Here is a 24,535-nt window from a genome sequence, read left to right on the forward strand (position 1 = left end):
ATAAGAGAATCCCTGTGTTTGAAAAAAAACTCTCAAGGATTCATTATTACTTGCTATGTTCTTTGATTTGTATACATATTATGAAATTCATTTATGTTAATTTCTAGAGATGAATGCATCTTCTACAATTAGAAATTCACTAGGAACCTAAATACCATTCTGCTATTTCTGGCTTACCAACCTTTCCTCCCCTGCAACCAAAACTAGAAAATGTGATGCTGGGATGAGATGAAGCTTACACTCAGTTAGTATTAATTCTCTCACTTCAGCATCAATTCCACATTTAGAATTTTATAAGAATATAATTTACAAAAATCATCTTCTATGTTATCTAATATATCCATTTTAATGACATTAACATGGAATAGAAAAATACTCAATGTTTACTATACATATGCTATGTCACATAACTTTTAGTAAGCACGATTTGACCCATGTCATATCTGCCTCTGGATTACAATAAACCATATCATGGCAAAGTCTGACTGTGTTTTGAAATTGAATGTGGGGGGTGGGGGAGGACTGAGAGAGAGAAGCAGAAAGGGACAGAGGTCTGGAAGAAAGAGGGGAAGGAAGGGAGAGAGAAAAGAGAATCAGACTTAGATAAATCTTGAAGGTCAAATACTGAAGTTGAGGGAAGGAGCCATGTCTGATTCTTCTTTGTACCCTCCACACCAGCTAGCACAGTGCCTAAATTCACTGAGCGGTAATTCAGAAAATGTGCTGAATAAATCATTGAATGGAAAATTCTTACAAGAATTCACAGTGGGAAATTACACTCCTTACCCCTACAGTGGAGTACCTTTAGTTAAATTCTATACTATTTGCATATTAACAATGACACTCACTTTTGTATACATTAATTTTCATTTCCTGTGACTGTCCAGTCTTAGGATACTTCCTGAGGCAGGGGAGTAGTTGGTGGATTTCCTTTTGTTTTCCCTCCATCACTTCTGCCAGAAGGCTCTCAACACTGACTAGCCACTCAAAAGTTAACAGACTTCAGTAAATACTGATAAAAAAGTAAGGTCAGTTTTATGCTTTGTGGTTATCATGACGTGGGTCATCAGCATCTGTGAGAGCTACCAATATTTATATATGTTGAAGCAACATGTAAAGATTGAAGTCTACCAGTGACCTTTCTAAATACAGATATCAATATTAAAATTTACAAGATAATATTTAACCCTTCAATCCATTATACAAGGTACTCAACTCTCACTTTTATTTCCAGGTCCTTAAGAGGAGGATCCTAGTGTTATTCATCTGTGTAGGGTCACTGCCTAGCACTGACCCTGCACAATGAATGAAATCTATGACAAAACAATGCATCATCAAACGTAACTGGTATAATGTTATATCAATATTTAACCATAATTATTGTCTAAGTATTAGAATCTTAAAGCCATCTGACAGGGTTTGAGTTTAGGCATTTCAAAAAACAACTATATGAGGATAAATAAAAGTTTGTGATATGTAGGAGGAAAAGTAGAAACCTGAGAGATAAGCGTATTTAAAAAATAGTGGGGGGCTTCCCTAGTGGCACAGTGGTTGAGAGTCCGCCTGCCGATGCAGGGGATGCGGGTTCGTGCCCCGGTCTAAGAGGATCCCACATGCCACAGAACGGCTGGGCCCGTGAGCCATGGCCGCTGAGCCTGTGCGTCCGGAGCCTGTGCTCCGCAACGGGAGAGGCCACAACAGTGAGAGGCCTGCGTACCGCAAAAAAAAAATAATAATAAATAAATAAAATAAATAAAAAAATAAAAAATAGTGGGGGAGGACAAATAAAAGACAAATTTTTAAAAAATAAACATGAGAAGAAAACAAGAGATTTCTATTTATAAACTAGATAGAAGTAATACTTAAAACAAATCATGTGTTCATTTGAAACCACGATAGATAAAAATATTGTCTAATTTTCAGATGTCAAGTTCACAGATAGAATGTGTAATGTAAAAACTCTAATCAAGCTAAGTGTTCCAGGAGCTGTATTAAAGCACAGTTTAAACAGCAAAATAAAATCCAGATTAGCATTCAGTAAAATAATTTTAAGTTATATGTAAAGACTGTAGATAATAGAATTTTACAAATTAATGCAAAGCATCCTAAATTCTAGATAATTAAACATGTTTTATATGTCTTTGTGTGGAAACATTTTATAAATACACTACAAGTAAAGAGTTTTAAACAGTCATACCTGCAAAAGAGTTGTTCTATGGAGTTTCAGTGCCCCCTTTTGATGAATTTTAGCAAAGCATCCTGAACAATAATCTTCTCCACATTCAAGGCATACCTTAAAAGATATTGAAAAATCATACAATCTTATAAAATATGACTTTGAGAAAACACTTGCATAAAAAATTCATTGCTCTCATCTTTACTTCTCCAATTACACACCTAGATGTCGGCCGAACTGAGAAGCCCAAGGAAACGGGACAACATTTGTCTCAGTTAAGATGTAACTTTGAGAAAAATTAACTTATAAACTTTAACTACTCTCATAGCAAAATAAATATAACAGCTGTAAGTAGGTTTTAGATATATGTGTTAGGTGCATGTATGTATGTACAATTTCTGAATAAATCACTAAAAAAACGGCAACCTCAGATCAAACTTCTTAACCTGGTAAAAATTAACAGCAATATCTCTGGGTCAAAACTATTTCATTATGAGTTCTTTTATCTTTCTGTATTGATTTACATGACACAATTAGTTTCAAAGGATGTGTATACTATTTGTCTCCAAAATTCCCCACAGTCTTCTTTGAACGGCACTACTTCACTGGTGATTCTCAAAATGTTGTTTTAAAAGCATTCTTAGGAGATTCCTCAAAGGAAAAAAAGTGTAAGAAAAAAAACTGGATGGATCTTCATCAACATGTCAGCAATGTTTATGACTGGTGAAATGATTACAGACAAGTGTATATTTGTCTTGCAAGTTCTCTATGGTGCTAAAATGTCATTCTTTAAATTTGCGGATAAGTTGGAAAATGTGATATATCTCTACCTATGATGGTGCCAAGCAAGGGTGAAAGTGAGAAAAGGAAATGGAATTTTTACTGCAAGAGTAATTACTACTGTGCAGACGTACAGCCACTCTAACACCCTTTACAGTATGATAAAAAAAAATAGTGCAAATGGCTAGTAGCCCCCCTTTTCTTGAGTTTGGCCTAGGTTGAGAACATCCAGTAGTACAAATAAGAAAGCATGAGGCCTGGAGAGACAGTGTCAGAAAGTCTGTGCCAAGGAGCTCACACTCCCTTTAGCTCTCTTTCATTTCCTCTCCCTTTAGGGTGCCCACCACCCTTCTCCCCCTCCTTCCTCTCCCCTCTCTCAGGGTATAATAAGCATAAAGCAGCTGGGGCAGACTGGGGAGAGACAGACCAGGTTCTTCTGCCTTGTACGGGTCACTGGTGACCTGATGCGCAATTCAGTGACACTTCTCAAACTGTACCATGCATACAAATCTCCTGGGATTTCCTTACAGTGCACACGCTGGTTTGGGAAGTCTGGAATGGGACCCAAGATCCTGCATTCTAATAAGATCCCAGGTGATGCCCATGCAGCTGCTGGGTGCAGACCACACAGGGAGTAAGAAGGCACTAGAGTGTATTGGATGAAGAAAAGGAGACTAAATTTAGGGGGGTATAAATTAGGAGTTTGGGATTAACAGATACACACTACTATATATAAAATAGATAACCAACAAGGACCTACTGTATAGCACAGAGAACTATTCTCAATATTTTTTTATAACCTATAAGGGAAAAGAATCTGAAAAAGAATATATATACAGGGCTTCCCTGGTGGCGCAGTGGTTGAGAATCTGCCTGCCAATGCAGGGGACACGGGTTCGAGCCCTGGTCTGGGAAGATCCCACATGCCGCGGAGCAACTGGGCCCGTGAGCCACAACTACTGAGCCTGCGCGTCTGGAGCCTGTGCTCCGCAACGGTAGAGGCCGCGATAGTGAGAGGCCCGCGCACCGCGATGAAGAGTGGTCCCCACTTGCCGCAACTAGAGAAAGCCCTCGCACAGAAACGAAGACCCAACACAGCCAAAAATAAATTAATTAATTATTTTTTAAAAAAAGAATATATATAATATATATATCACTTTGCTGTATACCTGAAATTAACACAACATTGTAATTCAACTATACGTCAATAAAAATTAAATAAAACCCAATAAGAGTCCATTAATTTTTTAAAATTGTATTGCAAGTTCCCACATGATGATGCAGTTACCTACAATAATGTAGCCATGTTTATTAAATATGAAATGATTAGGACAACACTCCAAAAATAGGTTAAAAGAGTAGGAAGTTGTATATAACTAAAATGAAACTAAAAAGGAAGGGTCAAATAACAGTAACAATATCCACAACATTCAGGGAGCACTTACTCATTGTTCTAAGGGCTTTGTATGTTCCATCTCATTTAATTCTCACAATAACCCCATAAGGTTAGCATGACCATTGTACCTCCATTGTGAAGATGAGGCAACAAAGGAACATAATGATTGAGAATTTGTCCAGTCATACAGCTAATGGAGCCAGGATTTCAACCCCAGAGTCTGGTTCAAAGCTTAAGCTCTTACCCAAGACCCACATTACTAATAATCATTGACCATTAATTTCAGTATTAATCATTTATTAGAAAACCTTCATAAAATCTGCAACAAAATAAATCCAAAATGTCAAATGATTGCATGGTCTGGTATTTATCAAAATCCAAATGTATTTTTCAAATGTGAGTATAGCTACACAGAACTGGATTTATAATTTTAGTGGAAGAAAAATAAATACTATCCCTAGTATGGGAACTAATCCTAGCCTTTCAATTCCTGTTTCAAGAGCTATAGTCTCTTAGAGAAATGATGATACAAATATTATCTAAATCCATAACTTTTAAGTGAAAAATTAAAAGCTATAATTTCACATACACATATGGAAGTATTACTGTATTAACATAGACTTCAAAATGTATTCTACAACATGTCAGCTAATATTTTAATGAATTTCTCATAAATGTTCGGCACCATTTTTACAATGTAATATAGAGGACTGAGAGTCAGTTTCAGCATATAATTCTAAGCCAAATATTTGCTAACAATAGACTTTCAATGAAAGTAGCCAATCAGATGTTATACTGGAAGATCAAAGCTGCAGTCACAGAGTAAGCTTATATATTTTGTTATACAAGCATATTTGGATTTAAATTGGGTTAAAATGACCGCCAACTGGAAAATCTTTTTAGGTAGTTTGTATAACTGGCAGGAACATACTAAAAATGTGGATAAGGACGCCATTCCACCACAGATGCTTCTTTGACGATGGAGTACTAAAGTGCTGTTTTAGCAAATATCTTTTTAATTTGTTCAAGGCTAGATCACTTACACTAAGCCTTCAGAATCCATTTGAGTTTAATTAAATTATCCACATTTGCCAAATTAATATATAATTTTTAACTATCCATTTCACTTTTGTTATGTAGAAACAGCCTAAAGCCACTGGAATTTCTTTTAAAAATAAGAAATCTGCAATTTGGGGTTTTATTTTTACCACCAACATATATGAATGCAACATATATAAAATGTGCCAACAACAAAAGGCATACAATTTACTATCTCTTCTCAATGTGCTAGGCACAATGCTAAACACTTCACATGCATTAACCATTATCCTCAATAACTCTGAGGTCGTTATACTACTGTTACCCGTTTTGTCCCATTTTACAAAGGAGAAGACAGAAACAAAAGAATTAAGTCATTTGCTGAAGTTTACATAGCTAACAACAGGTAAAGTTGAGATTCAAACCCCCAAAATGCAAGCTCTTACTCCCTACCTCCCATCCCTGTACAATTTTCCCTGATTAAGGTCCTGTCATAAGATATAGAAAGGTTGACTCTGATTATCCAGTCAGCATGACCATCTAGAATGATGGAAGCTAAGAACACAAGGTAACCTCAGAGTTCAACACTATAGCGTTCATTACATCTACCAAGCTTGAATTTTTAAATAATTTTTGTGCTTTTAACAAGTATCATGGGATATAATTTTCATTTCAAATCAAAGAACATCTTTTCTTAAAATCTTAGTAAATTCTTTAAGAATGGTTAGGGCCTAAACCCTGACTTCTATTTACAACAGTTTTCAGGCAAATCAGTTTTGTAATCACTGCACACTTCATCACTCTCATCTGCTTTCCAGCCAAGGCACGTGCCATTTATACTGTCCAGGAATGTCCTTTGCTTGCTTTTCCTTCTCTCTGGAAAAACAGATCCTTTATTTCCAAGTCAAATCTTATCTACATATGCCATATTGTTTGAATTCCATGGCCTTTAAAAAGTGCTCAACATAGAAGAGGATTAATAAGAAATATTGACTCATAGCTCCTATGCAAATACTTTTTCAGATCATGAACAGTGGAATCCAACAATTCAATTCTGCCATAAGACCCTTTTAGCTTTCATACTTCAAACTTCAGGAATATTAGCGTTTGTTTATATTTTCTTAACTTTTCTGGATAGGTATAACTTGTTAAAATTCCACCATCATATCAAGTAAGGAGAAAAATAGTATGATGTATGATGTAAAAGTAAGAGCATTATACCAAGAGCCAAGGTTTTACATTTAATATTATTAGTGCTTTATTAGACTTAAAGCACTCTGACTCTCTGAGCTCAGTTAAAACTGCCATGAAATACGGCTAGTAATACAATCTTAAACCAGAAGTGATTATAACTAAATTCTCTGAAATTTAATAAATATTAGTTATAGTGATCCACAAACATTAGTTATAATCAAATTCTTTGGGGGAAAACTGCTTCCTAGGTATGTATAATATTTTAATTGCAAAATATATTGGATATCTTCCTTTCAGTTAGCTTCAATGATAACAGTGTTTCCAATAACAGAAACGCTTTAAAGAAATGACTCATTAACAAACATTTGCTGAGTACCTATTAAATTGCAGGCATAATTCAAGGTGGTAAGCACACAGCAGGGAACAAAAGTAAATCCCTACTCTCATGAAATTTACATTGTGGGTGAGTGGACAATAAACAAATAAACATACACTAAAGGGTGATAAATGTTATGTAGATGAATGAGGCAGCTTCACAAAACTATAGAGAGTCATCTCAGCTGTTGCTATTTTATAAAGAGCTGTTAGGACAGGCAATGTCTGAGTTGACCTTTATTGATATGAGGAGACCTTGGGGGGAGAAAATTTGATGGGGAAATATTAAGAGTTGAATTTTGAACACACTAAATTAGTGATTTTGGTTAGAAATCCAAGTAGAAGTGTTGATTAGGCAGTCTGAGTTGAAAGTTCAGGGGAGAGATATGAGTTAAAGATGTAAATTTGGGAACCATCAAAATAAAGATGGGCTTTAAAGCCAAGAGAGTAGATGAAACTACCTAAAGAACAAGTATAAACAGACTAGAGAAGAGGCCTGAGGACTAAGCCCTGTGGCACTCCAACGTTAAGGGGTCAAGAATACAGAAAAACAACAAAGCCCTACACAGAAAAATACATACCATACGATTCCATTTATATAAATTTCAATAGGTTTAGCACCACTACATGTATGCTGCTAAAAATCAGAATAGTAGTTGGTTTTGTAGTGGGAGTTAATTGGAAAAGGCACAAGGGAACCTTCTGGGGTATTCTATTATCTTGATGGGGGTGTACACATTTAAGATTTGTCCATTTCACAGTAGGTAAATTATACCTCAATAAAAAAAAGAGAGAGAGAGAGACAATGGGAGGAGATAATGTGATGACAACAAGTGTAGACAACTCTTTAGAAATGTTACTAAAAGGGGTACAGGGGGAGATGTGGGGATCAAAGAAGAATTTCTGTTCCAGTTTTGGTTCGAGAAATACTGCATGTTCTTGTGCTGATAGGCACGATCCAAGGGAGAGAGGACAAAAGTTAGGTGGTGTCTTTAAACAAGAATGAGAGGATGAGATTCAGGGCATCATGTAGCATTGGCCTTTCCTGGCAGCCTGCACACTTCACCCTTAGTAATGATCATGAAGAAAAAGACATGGCTACCAAGCAGGTTAAGTCGGGACAGGTGTATGAGCCCGTGTGAAAGTCTGATCTTACTCCAGTGTACATACTAGCAGAGCGGCTTTGTTCTCACACTGCCCACAAACCTTCCCTTTTATCTTGGGTTTTTCATATTCAGAAGAATTTGCCATTTTATAATTAGATGGTTTTTTCACTGGCTCTGAAAGGGAAAAACAAGACCAATCACATTAAAATACGATGTTCAGTTTTCTGATTGACAAAGGAAATTATGCACATTTCTAAATTCTCAAACTGTATATAAATATTAGTTGCCCAATAAGAATGGCATGTAGCCAAGTCTAATCTTCCCAGTAGACTAGGGAGCCCACAGTCCCCCTCCCACCCACTGTGACCACAGGGCCACACATATCCACCCATATCCATTCTGCTGTAAACTCAGTTGAACTAGACATGTAAAATTACAGAATGTTAAAAACTATGCTTTGGATAGAATTCCCATAGTGTTCTGCCCCATCTCTGGATCAAACTAAAGCCCACACAGAACAACTTCTATAATAAATGTTATATATATTTCTATAATTTGTTCTATCAAATTATCTTAACTATCCAAATTAAATGTTTATCCTCTATTTTAAAAATCTTATTTCTTTTAGAAGTACTGTAAATTCAAATTTTATTTTTGGTTTTTGCTATTTTCAAATAATGTATTAAAATATAAAGCAATTTTCAATATTCTTTTAATTTCCCAGAGTAAAATTTCAATCTATAATTTTATACTGCTAAAATTTTCTTCCTAGAGTTTAAGGAACAATGCTATGAAAGTCCTCACTTTTCAAAAATACTATTATTATGATCATATCCCAAGTTGATTTTTGACATAAAATAAGCACACCTCCCCAAAATACAGATAAAATATATTTTGAGTATCAAAGATAAAGAGTCACCATTTTGGGGTTTAGAATCTTTATGCTGCATGAACAGTTCTAGCACTTAAATTTTCTATGTAATTCAAATGTAAAAAAAAGAAATTATACCTTGAGCATCTAATAATACAATGGTAAACTGTTTACCTTGAAGCTGCTCCTTCAGTAATTTTAATTTCACTTTTCCAGCAGAAAGCTGTATTAATAAAATAGATATTGTATGTCAGGTATACAAACTCAAATAAAGTTTAAGTTACTAATAAAAATATTATAAAGCCATAACATTTTGGTGCATCTTGAACAAAACAAACATTTTGAAAGAATAATATGAGATCTTTAATGCATATATAGGAATTTTAATTAAATCAAGAGAAAATTCATAAAAGAAAAATATATTTTGGAAATATATATAAACCAGTTTTTTTTTAAATGTCACAAATTATCTTTAAACAAAAATTACATATCATCATGAAATGATTTTAGGAAAGCACTAGCATTCAGATGTTGTAAAGGCTCAGTAAGCCTTTTCTATCTCTGATCTTTCTGAAACACACAAAGCCTAATATTTGTGTAGACTGAATCTAAGCTGAATTCTGACTAAGCTATTCTGCTCACATAACTGTAGAAGCTAATATTATTATCTTAATTGCCCAAATCAGAGAACCACATGTTTAACCATCATAGGCATAACCTTCAAATATATTATTTGTGATCCCTGACTTTCCCAAGTTGTAGCCAAAAAAATTGAGTAAGTAACAATTATGGATAGGTATTTCAAATAAATAATCACTTAAAATCCTTGGATCTTAAGAGTTTAAGAAACAAAACAGACTCTCCAATTGCACATACTTGCCTTGGTCTTATTAAAACCAACGTCTGAAGTACACAGACATTCACGGAGCATGGCGCACACTTATACACACACTGTCAATTCATGCCTCATTTTCAATTTTCAATTTGCATGCTCAATTGCCCAATTTGTACATGAGAATATGAGAATAATGGTTGCCTCTATGTCTATGGCTGTACCAACTGCAGTCATCTTTGAAAATTTAGGCCTAATTATTTTCAGTGAATCTAGTGCTTTTGCTTCAAAAGGGCATTTGTTTGTTCCCATTCTTTAAGGAGCTGCTCAAATGCTATGTACCAAACACAGCAGACAAGAGAATAGAATTGAAATAATCAATTTTTATGTGAACCACACTTTTATTTTTAAACTGGCAGTGTTGTACAAGTTACAGATAATTTAATCCTATTTTTTATAACCAAATTATCCAATACTATTACCTTAATGATACATCTGAATTGCAACATGATCTATGTGTTTATAGGCTACCTGGGCAGAATGCATATACCAAAGCAAAATGAATTCATTATTAGGGACATGTTATACTTTGTTCTTGTTACTGTGAATAATATTTTTCTGCTCTATGAATATAGCCATATTTACTTCATATGAATCAAACTGTATACAAATATTTCAATGAACAAACTGCTAGCTTACTATTTTTAGGCAAATAGAATTTCCTCCTAAGTCTGATTTTTATCTGTTGGGGAAAGAGATGAGGGTGGAGTAGGGTTGGACCAGGGATACACACACACACAGGCAAACACCATAAAGATATATGGATATGCATATGTGTGTATATATAAAACATCAGGAATTCAATATACTGAAGCCTATACCTTATTAACCCACTTATGACTCCACCAGGAGATGCTGAAGGGGTCCTATCAGGAGTCAGGGCAGCTTAGTGTCTCTAACACACAGACATACCATCTGGGCCCTTGGGGTCAGACTACGTTGTATTCATCGGCCTCCCTGGCATTCACAAATGCCTCCATCCTGCCACTAATGTCCTAATCCACCATGCTGGGCCCACACTCCTTCCACAAGCCACCTTTTCAAATATCCTCATTCTTAATCCAATTAGCTACTCAACCTTTGCCATTCTCCACTACTTGTCCTTCCGTCCAGGCTGCTCTGCCCTTCCATGAAGCCCTTATTAAAGAGTCCTTTAACTCTCTTATGCCTTAAAAATTTCCTTAAAGTATCTCTTCCAAAAGTTCACAGTAACTGGACCCACCTTTCCTCACACTCAACCTTCTCCACAGAACTCTCCAGAGGAAAGAGCTCCATTTTTACCCCCTTTCACTCACCAGGAGAGAAGGAAAATGTTCTCCCTGTTTGCTCCCCAGTGCTGCTTCCAGAATACTGGTCCGCTTTCACCAATACGCGAAGTTGCCTCTACTGAAGGTCCCCACCATCCATTTACCACCTTTATCAATATCCAGGATCCTGTTCCACCTGAAACCTCAGCAGTCTGTTCAGTATTTCTCTCCAGCACATTTCTGGGTGATGATCGTGGAGACTTTACTGTCCATGTTCACCTAATATCCTGATGCTGAAAACCCTCCGACATGCTGACTACTATGAACATCTATCTAAGTGCCTCCTCAGCCACCTGACCATTATGACCAAACCTTGGACCTAAGCAACAATCTGAATGGCCACACTTTCAAAATCCCAAACTCAGAGTTTCTCAGTGCAAACTGCAATCTCTTTACCTCCTTCCTCTTAGACCTCCCATTATCTACCAACCATTGTGATAAAATAATAGCAACTGGGTCCCCTACAAATCCATGCTGAATAAACCCCGTGGGCTCTTATGGCTCTTCAGCAATCCATTCATCCATTTGCTACTAAACCTCAAACATGATTCTCACATGATCTGGCTACTCCAAATCTTCTCCATTCCAAAAACCTCAGATCCACCCCATTTCCTTTCCTTAATCTGAACAGATGATCTTGCCTTCAAATTTACTAAGAATGTCAAGGTCTTCCTATTAATATTTTTCCACAGCTTCCTGCCTTACCGCCTGTCAAAAACAACCTCTAAAAATGTACCTTTACTGCCACCTGTTTTCTCTTCCATTTTTCTTGTCTCAGAGAAAATGTGCCCTCCTTCCCTTGGCCAGGCCCTCCTCAAGGAGCTACCTCTTCAAAGCCCTCAGCAACTGGCACCTCTCTCATTTGAATCTTCAATCTTTCTTCCACTAGTGAATCTATCCCTCAGCTACAAATTGGCTCACATCTTCCCCCGATTCTAAATATATATATATACACACACACATATATATATATACATACACAGTATTTATATATATAGTATTTGTTTATATATTTTTGTATTATATATATAAAGTCTCCTTGATCCTATTAAAGCCTTGAGAGATCACCCTCTGTTCTCATGTTTACTGAAACTTGAGCCTTTACTCATTGCCACCTGCCTTTCTTTTTCAACCACTTGAAATATATTTTTACATCTGATAACAATCCAACCATAAAATCAAATTTATTGTTTTTAAAAATTCTCATTCTCCGTAAACATTTTAATGTGATTTTCAGTTAATATTACAATTGGTTTCACACGTATTATCTCACACCTTGCTCAAAACTCTGTGAAGTAGTCAGCAAGTACTGTTATGCATGTTTACAAATATGGTAACAGTAGCCCAAGAAAGGTTACATCATTTGTTTAAAATCACAAAGGTAATGAGATGAGTCAGGATTTTAATCTATATAGTCTACCAAAGGGTTTCTTGTCTTGGTACCACTGACATTTTAGGCCAAATAATTCTTTGTTGTGGGGTCTGCCCAGTGCATTGTAGAATGTTCAGCAGCACCCCTGGCTTGTAGCCACTACACACCATTAGCCAAAAAAATCCCTCTCAGTGGTGATAACTAAAAATGTGTCCAGACATTGCCAAATGTCTCCTGGGGGACAAAATTGCCACCTGTTGAGAAACACTGCTAAAACTAAACCCAACTTTTTCATTACGAATACATCAATCAAGGTTGACTTCTCCATTTTTTTTCTAAAAATGTCCTCCTTTACTTTCATCTCCTATGAAATTACATTACTTTGACTCTATTTCTCCCATTATTTCTCTTCTCAGGCTCCCTTTACTGGAGAGCTGGCAAATTATCTTAGAACTAGCCTGAAAGCCTGCATTTCAAATCTTGGCCCTGACCCTTGATGTGAGCAAGTTATTTAACTTTTTTGATGTTAAATTACTTCATTTGTGGAACTGGAAAAAATAACAACTGCCTCTTATGAGTGATATAAGCACTTAATGAGATATAACAGGAAAAGCACTGTTGACTGGTATAAAACAGATAGTGAATAAATATTCAAGTTCTCTTTGCCTCCATATTCTCTGGGCTTTATCCTTCATACCTGCCCTTTATCCTTTACACCTTTCTTATCCTTTTTATAAATTCTTAGAGAGCACATTTACCCTCTCAGCTTCAATTAACACATGAGAATGCAAACAAAACTCTGAAATCTTTGAAATTTGCTAAGAGAGTAGAACTTAAATGTTTTTATTTAAAAAAACAAGGTAAATATGGATGTGTTAATTAACTCGATAGAGGGAATTCACTCACAATGTATATGTATATCAAATCACCGTGTTGTACACTTTAAATATCTTACAATTTTACTTGCCAATTATACAATAAAGCTGGGAAAAGAAAGTAAGAGAAGGAGGGTAGAAGGGAGGGAGAGAAGGAGGAAGCCAACTATCTAGCTCTAAATCTAAACACCAGAACTTTTCTTTCCAGCTCCTTCATTTTTCTATCTCCTAGGCAATTCATCCTGGAATACCAGTTATATATTTGACTTCTTCTTTTCCTTTCTCACTGTGTTTTGGGTCCATGTTTCCTTTATATTTCTTCTGCTACATTCTCATTCAGACTCTTCTCATCTGACCTTTTAATAGACTTATAAATAGTCTCTCTGCTTCTATATCAGTGGCCTCCAAAGTAGCATGTATGCATGCCTGAGGGAGCTCGGAAAGGATCAAAGAGAAGAAAAGAAGCATCTATTCATGTTTATATCATCCTTGATTAATTTCCATATTTTGTTTTACAATGAACATGACATATTAGTATGTATATAAATAAATTATATTTATAAGTAGATAAAAAATTCATGGATAGAAAGTCCATTCTCAAAATGTATTCTTTTTTTTTTTTTGCGGTACGCGGGCCTCTCACTGTTCCATGGCTCACAGGCCCAGCCGCTCCGCGGCATGTGGGATCTTCCCAGACCGGGGCACGAACCCATGTCCCTTGCATCAGCAGGCGGACTCTCAACCACTGCACCACCAGGGAAGCCCTCAAAATACATTCTTTATTGCTGTGGTACATGATCAAAAGAGTTTGAATATCATTTGCTCTAAACTCTACTTATATAAACTTCAAATGCGCTGGATATTAACAAGATCAACCATCATACATCATTACCTTAAACTTGCTACTCTCCTGCTTCAAAGTTGTCAGGGAATTCTATTCACCCAGTGAAAAAGTCAACACTCCTGAGTCTGGTATTCAGGGCTCCTACCCTCCTGCCCAATCTTATTTCTACTCCCACCTTCTGTAACTCCCCAACCCCTCATGCTTTCATCATCAATTATGAGGTTTATGGGAATAGGCACTATGACTTATTCATCACTTTTCCTTATAAATATATCTAGTACACTCTCAAATATTTGTAGAGCTAAACTATTACTTCCCAAGCACAAATACACTACATGGCAAAAATGACATAGTGAGTTTTCCTATAAATATTTTCATATGTGCATCATCTTTTACATTAGGTAAGGATATCCTTGAGAACAAGGATAATTCAGTATAAGACAAAGAAGCATTAATAAATGCTATTAGTAAATAGCAGGGCTTCCCTGGTGGTGCAGTGGTTGAGAGTCCGCCTGCCAATGCAGGGGACATGGGTTCGTGCCCCGGTACGGGAAGATCCCACATGCCGCGGAGCAGCTGGGCCTGTGAGCCATGGCCGCTGAGCCTGCGCACCCGGAGCCTGCTGCTCCTCAACGGGAGAGGCCACAACAGTGAGAGGCCCGCATACCGCAAAAAAAATAATAATAAATAAATAGCATTAATAAATGCTATTGAATAAATAAATCAATAATCACAGAGTCAGCATTTTTAATATATTATATTTACAACAACATCTAAAGTATGGAACACTGTCTCAGAAAGATAATGAAAAATGCAAAGTGGATTATAAAACTTTTAATGCAAAAATTAAAGAAACATATCTCAGTAAGAGAATGACACTAAAGAATAAAATGCCTTTTCTAAGCCAAAAATGTTAGAAGTGCCAAGATGTCTGTAGATGCCAACTGACCCAATGAAAGTTTAATGACAGGTATATAAAAAAGAAAAGCTATAGAAGTTAAAACTTACAAAGTCACAGATTTTGTACTAAAGAATCCAGAAGCAAAACAGTTTTCTTTACATAAGGACACTCATTTGCCTTTAACCTTAAATATAATGTAATGTTATATTTTACAATACACAGTAAAGATAAAGCAATTCTATGGCTGGGGAATTTTAAAGCATTTTCCCTTGGGTATCTTCACATATGGAATCAACAGTTTATGAATAATTATTATTCCAGCAGAACATAAATACATTAAATAAATGTGATATAACAAAAAGGCAGAAAAAAGTCTGTCCTTTGTTATATCAAATAAGTTTGCTTTCACCTTAATACAGAACTACATAGTTCTATTTCACATACTAAAAACCAGAACTGAACTGAATGGAAAAATTCAGTTTAGAAAATTCACCTGAAGATGAATTTTTAAAAATCAACTTTCAGATGAAAAACAAAAACATATCTGAATAGTGAAAGTTGCATATTAGCCCATAAAATATAATTGAAATCCAATAACATGCAAACTTGTTAAAACAAGAATAGGAGGTTCTTAAGTATGGAAGGGAATGCAAGATCTGAAAAAATAATTTATATCTTCTCAGCAAACTGCCTAAGAATCAAATGGTATTTTCTTACCTTAATAACATTTCCTTTATTTCGTGACATCATGCATGATTGATTACCCAATCTGCCCACTTGTGCAGATTTCCAGTGACATCCACTTGACCTTCAATATATATGAACAGAAGACAAAATGTAATTACTAAATATATTTCTCCTTTTAATGAAAACAAATATATTTTCCCTGTTTCAGAAAATGGAAATTCAGTTGTTAACATTTAACAGACCACCACAAAATGAAAATGAAATATCAAGAATGCCACAATATCCTCAGTAATTCTAAAATATAGCTCTGTTATATTTGGAACTTTTGAGACGAAATGAATAAAAGTGAAATGTCCAAACACAAATGAAGAATTTCATTTTTTAGACATTTACAATGACTAAAGGTAGCTTTACTGATTTATAGGAAATGTTACAGATTGTCATGCAGTTTTAAAAGCTACGTGTTCACAAATGCAAAGAGAAAAAGGAAGCAAAACAAGACCCCCCAAAATTCAGCAGATCTACTATGTGATGAATTCCTATTAAGACTTCAAATTAGCTCCCACAGCAAAAGGTAACAGAGCTTGCAAAGAAGGCAAACTGTTTCGTTTTACAGTTTTCAAAGTACTTTTATTTGAGCCTCACAAAATCTTTTGAAGTCAACAGAGCAGGGAGGCCAATTCCCATTTTAAATAATAATGAGAGAAAAACTTGCCCAAAGCCACAGAAATAATAAATCATAAAACCAAGATTGGATAACCGGACTTTCCGTCTTCCTGACCAGTGACTAGCAGGTTCTCATTCCGGCTGTGACATTTACTATCTGTGTTACCTTAGAAAAGCATTTAACTATTCTGAAAACCCAGTCAAGCTTTAGAACATTTTTGAAAACATCTAGAAAAGGTTCCTCAACTAATGAAAATTTACTCCTGGGGGCTGATTTCAGGAACTCTGATTCACAGATATATTCATGATCCACTGAGAAGCCCAAACTAAATCCAAATTAGTGAAGGTTTAAAAAAATAAGAAAGAGGGCTTCCCTGGTGGCACAGTGGTTGGGGGTCTGCCTGCCGATGCAGGCGACGCGGGTTCGTGCCCCGGTCCAGGAGGGTCCCACATTCCGCGGAGCCGCTGGGCCTGTGGGCCGTGGCCGCTGGGCCTGCGTGTCTGGAGCCTGTGCTCCGCGGTGGGAGAGGCCACAGCAGTGAGAGGCCCGCGTGCCACAAAAAAAAAAAAAAAAAAAAAAATCTTTAAAAATATAAGAAAGAAAATGAAAAACCAAAAAAAAACAATAAAAAAAGAGAACTGGCCATTGGATCAGTAGGATAAGAGCAGCAAGATACAGAATAAACTTTGTCACCTGGGATGTACTACATTGAGATGACTTTGATTAAACCAATACTCTGGTTATTAGAAAGGTTGTGTGTATAGCTCATGAATACTTTTTCACAGAGTTAATCTCTAAAGATAAACACTACTAAAACTATAATAAACCTTTGAATTTTCTTTAATGGTTCAGAAGGTACTTTATAGATATTTGATGATCATCATTTTGAATACTAAACAAAAGCAAATTTAATACACAAAGAGTCTGGTAATATTTAGTACCACCAAAAGCATATGAAATATGCCCACTCATTCTCTGTAGGAGAAAGTTATACACTTTTGAAGCCTATTTGAAAGGAGTTCTCCAATGTCTACCAAAATGTAAACTGCCATATACTTTGACCTAAAATTACATGGGTGGAAATTTATCCCATAGACACTGTTATAGATGTAAGCAAAAATATATGTAGAAGCATATTCATGGCAGCATATATAATCACAAAATACTGAAAACTTAATAAAGATATGAGAAATAAATGCTATTATAGCCACACAAAGAAATACTATGCAGCCACTAAAAGAATGAGATCACTGTGCACTGACATGGCAAGAGCACTAAGATATATCAAGTAGAAAAGTAGAATGTGAATCCATCCACAGACTTTTATAGATGAACTCATTTGAAAAATGTAAAAGACATGTCAGATACAAACCTACACACACACACACACACACACACACACACACACACACACACACACATTCAAACACATATATACATAGGCTTGAACAAAGATAAGACATTTGTGGGAAGAAACATTTTAATTGTTAAAAGTGGTACTACACAATGGGCTGGGAGTCAGCCTAAAGTGAAGAAGAGATAATTTTCATTATATAACTATCAGTTATACTTGATTTTAATTATATTTATGTATTATTTTTACAACAAAGCAAAATGCTCAGTAAAATTAGTACAGATATGCAAGCATAATATTAGAGAAGTCCCATTAATAAAATTTCAGCTAAAGCACATTTGCTAAAAATATTTCAAACATACGTGAGGGTCTGAATGATTCTTATCTGTGTGCGTGTTAACCCCTGCCCCCCAAAAGTCTTTTAATAAATAAAAATGCCCTACACATAAACTGGCAGTCTCCTATTCATGGCAATTTTATGGGAGCAAAGGGCAAGTTCTGCATTGCTGTCCTCAACATTCCAGACTATAACTGGTTCAGAAGAGGAATGTAAGAAGAGAAATAAGAACATGTAAGACCAAATAAGGTTCAGAGGAAAGGGACACAAATAGAAAAAGTAGGGGAAATTTAATATTGCTTGTTCATCAGGAAAAGCCAGAAATGATTCATTCAGGACAGTCATTGGAATGACAATAATATATAAAATAGTTCTTGACATAAGGACTTCAGTTTATAATAAAATTCATTTTATTCCTCTAAAATCCTCTAAAAATGTCACCCACCTTCTTTCTTCCTTTTCTTTGCTCCTTGTTGCTTGGAATTCTTGTAGTTTCTTTTCCATCTCTTGGTTCTCCAACTCTAACTGCACTTTCTCCATTCTCAGTTCTTGAGCATTTCTGGATAAGATTTAAATGCAAAATGTTCATTTGGGGTAAACAAACAAACCCCCCAAAAAGAAAAAAAAAGGCAAAGTAAGTTTATATTATGGTTTGCCCTTAATTAAAATTATGAATAATAAATATGTGAACAACTATTTTAACTACTTCCTTTGTAGTCTTTGAAATACGGTTTCTAAAGTTAGCATTTGCCTTCAATTAATATTCTCCTGAAGCAAGGTATCGCTCCAAATCTTAGACTTTTGTTTTATTACATTGTTAGAGGTCTCAAATCATAATTCATGTTATACATGAGCTATGTCTTTATATATGTACAAATATCCATGACACACAAATAGAAAATAAAATAAAAAATATTTTCTAATTTTCATACTGTCCTTAAAGGATTCAAGTATTAATACTTTGAATCATAGTGTTTAAAATATTCTGTATGGGCAGAATACACATTTTTGCTAAATTAATCATCTTGGAAAACTTCGATAAATTTCTACCTTTATGCCATGTATGTATAATACAAAAAGAGAAAGAGAGAGAGAGAAAGAGAGAGAAGGGCCTGCTTGGAGCCTATTAGGAAGAAAACACCTATCAAGGGTTTTAGAACAGGGGCCATCAAAGGGATAAATGGGAACTGAGCCAAGCATCACCTATTGTTTCCACTGAAGGAAAGCAACAAGAAGAAAAGTTTCTGAGGACAGAGCAGAGCCCCCTTACAGAATCCTGTACAAGAGCTTTCGTAATAATATCTGAAGTTCATCAAGCTTTTGACACAAGCTATTTTCTTTCTACAATTCTGGTCCCTTGTCAGCATTAGTCACTGAGTCTCTCTTTCAAGAAGTAAACCAACCTAGTTCTCTAGCTTTCATTCTCTATCATGAGTTTAAATCTCTTCCTTCGTTATTTCATTAGTGTCTTATTATAATCAAGTAGTGTGGGCTACTTGGGTATGTGTGCCATGGCAAGGAACCAGAATAAGAATAATGAAGATAAGAGAGGGAAATAATTGAGAGGTGGTGAGCAATCCACCAAAGAGCAAGCGGGCCAAAGATATGTCCCCAAGTGGACAGTCCAGGAAGATGGAAAGCGACAGGAGGCGAAAACTGTCTAGAGCCTTCAGAGAAGCTGGTGAAGATATTGAGAGAGAGAGGCATTATTTTCATTATATCTGTTCCCCAAGGAGTAATTCAGCCCCTACTACAAACAAGCACTGTCATAAGTGATAGGATGTGAGACCCAATGGAGCTTCCATTATAGACAGGAACGTAGACAAACGTGAAGGTAATTGAAGTATAGTATAATGGTGTTTTCATTGGAGAAGTACAGGGAGATACCTGAGCACACAGAAAGGGCACATACCCAGCCCCTGGGGCCGTAGGAACAGTACCTGGTGGAAGTGAAGACTAAGCTGAGTCCCAAGGGATGAAAGGACTTAGCCGGTCAAAGGGAAGTGGTGAGAGCAGTGTTCCAGGAAGAAAGAAAAGTGTGGGTACAGGTAGAAAAGAGTGATGTGTGGGTCCAGGAACTAGAAGTTCCATGTGCCCAGGCATTAAGTGCAGGACGGGGAGAGTGGCAAGAAATGGAACTGCTGAGGTGGACAGTGGCCAGATTATGAAGAGCTGTGTAGGCCATTATGAGGAATTGGGATTTGTATTCTATTAGCAATAAGAATTTTTAAAAGGTTTTGAGAGAATTGAGACTTGATAATACTTGCACTTTAGAAAGTTCACTCTGGCTGTATAATGGAATATTAATCAGAGGGTGTAAGGCTGAGAGCAAGGCAGCCAGTTAGGAGACTATCTCAGTAATCCTAATAACAGAGAGACTGTGCTGGTCTGACTGGACAGAGACAGTGGAGAGAAAAATGGGAACATTTGAGAAATATAAGAAAATAGAATTAACTGGAGTTGGAGACTGACCAGAAGTAGGTGACTGACCAAGGAAGGGACAAGGAAGGAACCTGAGATAATCTCAAGAGCAACCAGGAGGCCAGTGATGCCACTTCCTGAACTAATTCACTCTGGGGTGGGCTGGGGACACAGTTCAGGATTAGTGGCCCAAAGTCTCAGTGGCCCACAACACTTTCCACATGGCCTCCAGAGGAAGAGTTCAAAAGCACACATGTGATTGTGTCACTTGTTTGCTTACAAAACTTTTGATGTTTTGAAAGTCCCCACTACGGTAGAGGAAGGGGGTGCGACTGAAGAAAAGCAACTGGCCTACTGACCAAGTGGTCAAGTTGATGGTGCAATTCTGTGGGTCTGGAGCAAGACAAAAGATTCTTCCTGGAGACATCCTTAGACACAGAGCCAGAAGGGCAACTAAAGTTGATCCCACAGGGACTGTGTCAACACAACAAATCCAAGAGGCAGAAACAGCCCACAGAAATGGTGTGGAGGCTGGAAAAGAGTAGAGAGGAATTGGAGAACACCAAAACGTAAGACAACATTAAGACAATTGCTGAGACAATGTCAAATAAGAAAGACTTGGAAGAAGGAAAGGGCAAGAAAAGAAACTCCAGAGCAATTACCATAGAATGGGTGTTCCCGCCCTAGTTTCTATGGGTTGTGGTTCATGGGTGGACCAGGGAGACATGCAGGCCAGGGAACAGTGATTCCCCCTCATCTCCAAGATAAATCCCAAACTCCTTAGTGTGGCATACAAGTTAATTTATTAGCTACATGACTTGCCATTCTCACCAATTTTGTTCTATAAATCTTAGTGAACTGGATATGTCTGAAAGTCCCCAGACTATGTGTCTGTGTGCCTTTGAACAAGTTTCACCCAGTAACCACCCAACTAACTGCATCTTTCAGGCAAAGCTTGGAGACCTCCTCACCCCTGGTCTAGCAGTTTGGGCCATGTTCTCATAGCTACCTGTTGTTTAATATCACACCATGTTTCACACTACTTTGTAAATGTAATTTTACTTATTCACATCCTCCACAAGCTACCTGAGGGCAAAGATTGTGACTTTCTTCTTTTGTACCCATTGTTCCTTAGCACAGTGTATAGACTATGTGTACTTAACAAATGTTTGTTGGATGAATGTTCATAGATATATACACACAGACTTAAAACATATCACCAAAATGCATTGTCCCTTCTCTTTTTGCATTAAAAAAGTAAAATTAGTAATACTAGCAATTGGATAGCTCCCCTCCCTACCAAAAACTAGTAAACCTAATAATGATAATGCCATATAACTTTTTCCAGTTGACAAAATGCTTTTCCACACAGTATCTCAAAAGTAAAGGGAAAATTAGGAAAGCTCTGAAGACACTGAGTACCCACAGGACTATTTATCTGGATCAGGGAACTCAGAAACTAAAATTAAACATTGATAGTCTGCCCCCAACCCATGATGGCTGGCCCTGAATCATATTTGAGAGGAAGGCCTTGGGAATTCCCAGTAACTCTAGATGATCTAAAAGGGAAATGGTATATTGAACCTTCTGGTACCCCTACCATGTCCTGAAATTTCCAGGATACCCAGAATTGCTTGAATCAGGCCAAATGCATCTCCAAGGCAATCTAGGACAGAAGATACCTGTCCTGGGAAAGGTGAATTCAACATAAAGTCCTTTAAAGATGCAAAGTGCAAGGGTAGTTAGTGATTTCTATTCCCTGTTTAAAGGTCTCGTCTCTCACTTTAACAGTCTCCCTAAATTTCAATTTCTTTCAGTTTCTTCAGGGTGATTCTTTTCTAATTTTGTATAAGTGTTACAAAAATATTTGTAACTTTCTGTTGTATTGCTTCAATAGTTGATGAACCCAAGTCGCATAGATTCTTGTGTCATAAGTATTTTTAGTCCTCATTTTTAAACCATTATAGATTTATAATATTTCAAACCTACTCTCTTAAAATAGAGCAATGTGAAGAAAATGGAGAGGAGAATTCACAAAATTTTACTTCAACTCTAAACAGCCTCATATGAAAAGAATACTTTAAATTATAAAATACAGAAACTTTAGCAACTATTCTATTTAAGTAATAAACACATATGCACTTACTTATATTTTAGCTTTACAGAATTTCCAGCTTTTCCCCATGGAAGAACCACAAAATCTTTGGCGTTCATGATTACTATCTTAGTATTGTCTAAAAATTATTGTGATTTGCGGAAACTTCTGAAAAAGTAACAAAGGCAAAAGAATTATGTCAACATAAAGTGGTTAACGTTACAAATTTGAAAATACATATAACTCAGGAAAATTTTTAAACAAGAAAACATTATGAGGGAAAAATCGAATCAATGGTTAAACAACAAGAAATTATTATAAATGATAAATGTATTATGTTATACAAATATTTACATGCTAATATAGTTATAACTATAACATATCTGATGGAACTAAAATTTTGCCAATAATTATATAGCAAAAGACTGTGGGAACTGAAAGTGAAGAATGAATTCCTTAAGACAAATAGAGCACATATTCTGGCTCTTTCTATGATTAAGATTATAACAATATATATCAGGTATTTGTTCCCAGCCAAAAATAATATCCAAAGCTAGGTAGGTAGTGAGAAGAACCTTAGAAACACAATCCAAACTCGAAAACCTTTTTTTTTTTTTTAACATATACGGTAATGTAAAATGAGAACTAAGGTATGCAATAATTACCCAAAGGCATTCAAGTATACTCATTTATCAAAGAAAAATTTAATGATGCTCTTTGCCTAAGATCAAAAATTAGCATATTTAGAAAGAATTTTTCAACAAGAAATGAAACAAAAAAGATTTTTTGCCTAACTCCAAGTTAGCCAGAAAATTAAATTATTCAGAACACCCTATTTCCTGAGTATCCCAATTACTCACGGTTCTACAATAATTTACTCTGTAATGCTGAACTGCTGAATCACATGCACAACTATTAGATTTTTATATGAATAAAAATTTCCAAATTCCAAACACTCTTAAATATGAGGCAATATAATAGAGTCCATAGTCATAAATGCCCAAACCATTTGATACCGTCATTTTATATATGTGCTCCCATGTGCTCATAACCCCTATAAATATTTATTAAGGCTCTGCTATATGCACAGCACTGTACTGAGAGACGTGAAGGAGTCAAGGCCCAAGGAGATCTGTTCTCTGGGCTCAAATAGTGTAGAGTCAAATAGGGCATATAAGACCTATATATCAAAGCCATAAAACAAGGTAGGAATTACAAAGGCTATAAAACTTACAGATATAAGAGGGGAGCAAAAGAAGAGAATTCAAGCTGGATAGCACTTAAAGTGGGGCTTTAAGGTGAAGGGGGTTAATATATATAAAGATATGGATGGGATGAACTTTCCTCACTGCTAGAAGAAAACAGCTCTTGAATGGAGGGGGAAAAGTAGGTGTAAACTTGTAGGCTGCGGCCCAATAATGGGTGACATTAAATCCCAAGTTAAAGCATTTGGAATGTGTTCTGTAGCTAATGAGAATCACTGTAACTTTTAGAAGGAGGAACAGGAAATAAACCTAGAAGGTATGCTCAAAGACTTAAGCAGAGAAGACATCAGAACAGGAGTAATCAAGTGTAAGTCTACTGTGACATTAAAGTCAACACAATCGAATGAATCGAATCTCTGGGAGATTATTTTACAATTCCAATGATGCAACCACTGATCAAAACAGTTTTGGAATGCCTCTTTTGAGACTGTCTGCAGAGTCCATCATATATCCAACAAACACACAAATCTACTTTGCTATACCTCATTCAAAACTAAAAATGATGGTGGCCAGCAGAAGCAACTACTTTGTTCACTCAAATCTAGTTTCAAATTACTCTACCTCCAGAAATCAGATTTAGCC

At 36.1% G+C, this 24,535-nt stretch overlaps 1 protein-coding gene across 4 annotated transcripts in view; it reads right to left on the reverse strand.

The window, feature by feature from the left end:
• ZBBX (zinc finger B-box domain containing) overlaps positions 1–24,535 on the reverse strand; it is a 111,578-nt gene that overhangs the window by 81,550 nt on the left and 5,493 nt on the right. For 3 of the 4 annotated variants that reach the window (XM_079922371.1, XM_079922369.1, XM_079922370.1), the window contains exons 2-7: positions 22,740–22,856; positions 18,618–18,731; positions 15,845–15,935; positions 9,111–9,159; positions 8,130–8,239; positions 2,198–2,293 (exon numbers count right to left, since the gene is read on the reverse strand). In XM_079922371.1, the coding sequence (XP_079778497.1) occupies positions 2,198–2,293; positions 8,130–8,239; positions 9,111–9,159; positions 15,845–15,935; positions 18,618–18,731; positions 22,740–22,807 (528 nt within the window). In that variant the 5' untranslated portion in view covers positions 22,808–22,856. Of the gene's footprint in view, positions 1–2,197; positions 2,294–8,129; positions 8,240–9,103; positions 9,160–15,844; positions 15,936–18,617; positions 18,732–22,739; positions 22,857–24,535 lie in introns of those variants that run through there. The other variant, XM_079922372.1, reaches the window with a different exon arrangement.

Source organism: Stenella coeruleoalba (genome assembly GCF_951394435.1).
Source record: "Stenella coeruleoalba genome assembly, chromosome: 5".
Lineage (NCBI taxonomy): Eukaryota > Metazoa > Chordata > Mammalia > Artiodactyla > Delphinidae > Stenella > Stenella coeruleoalba.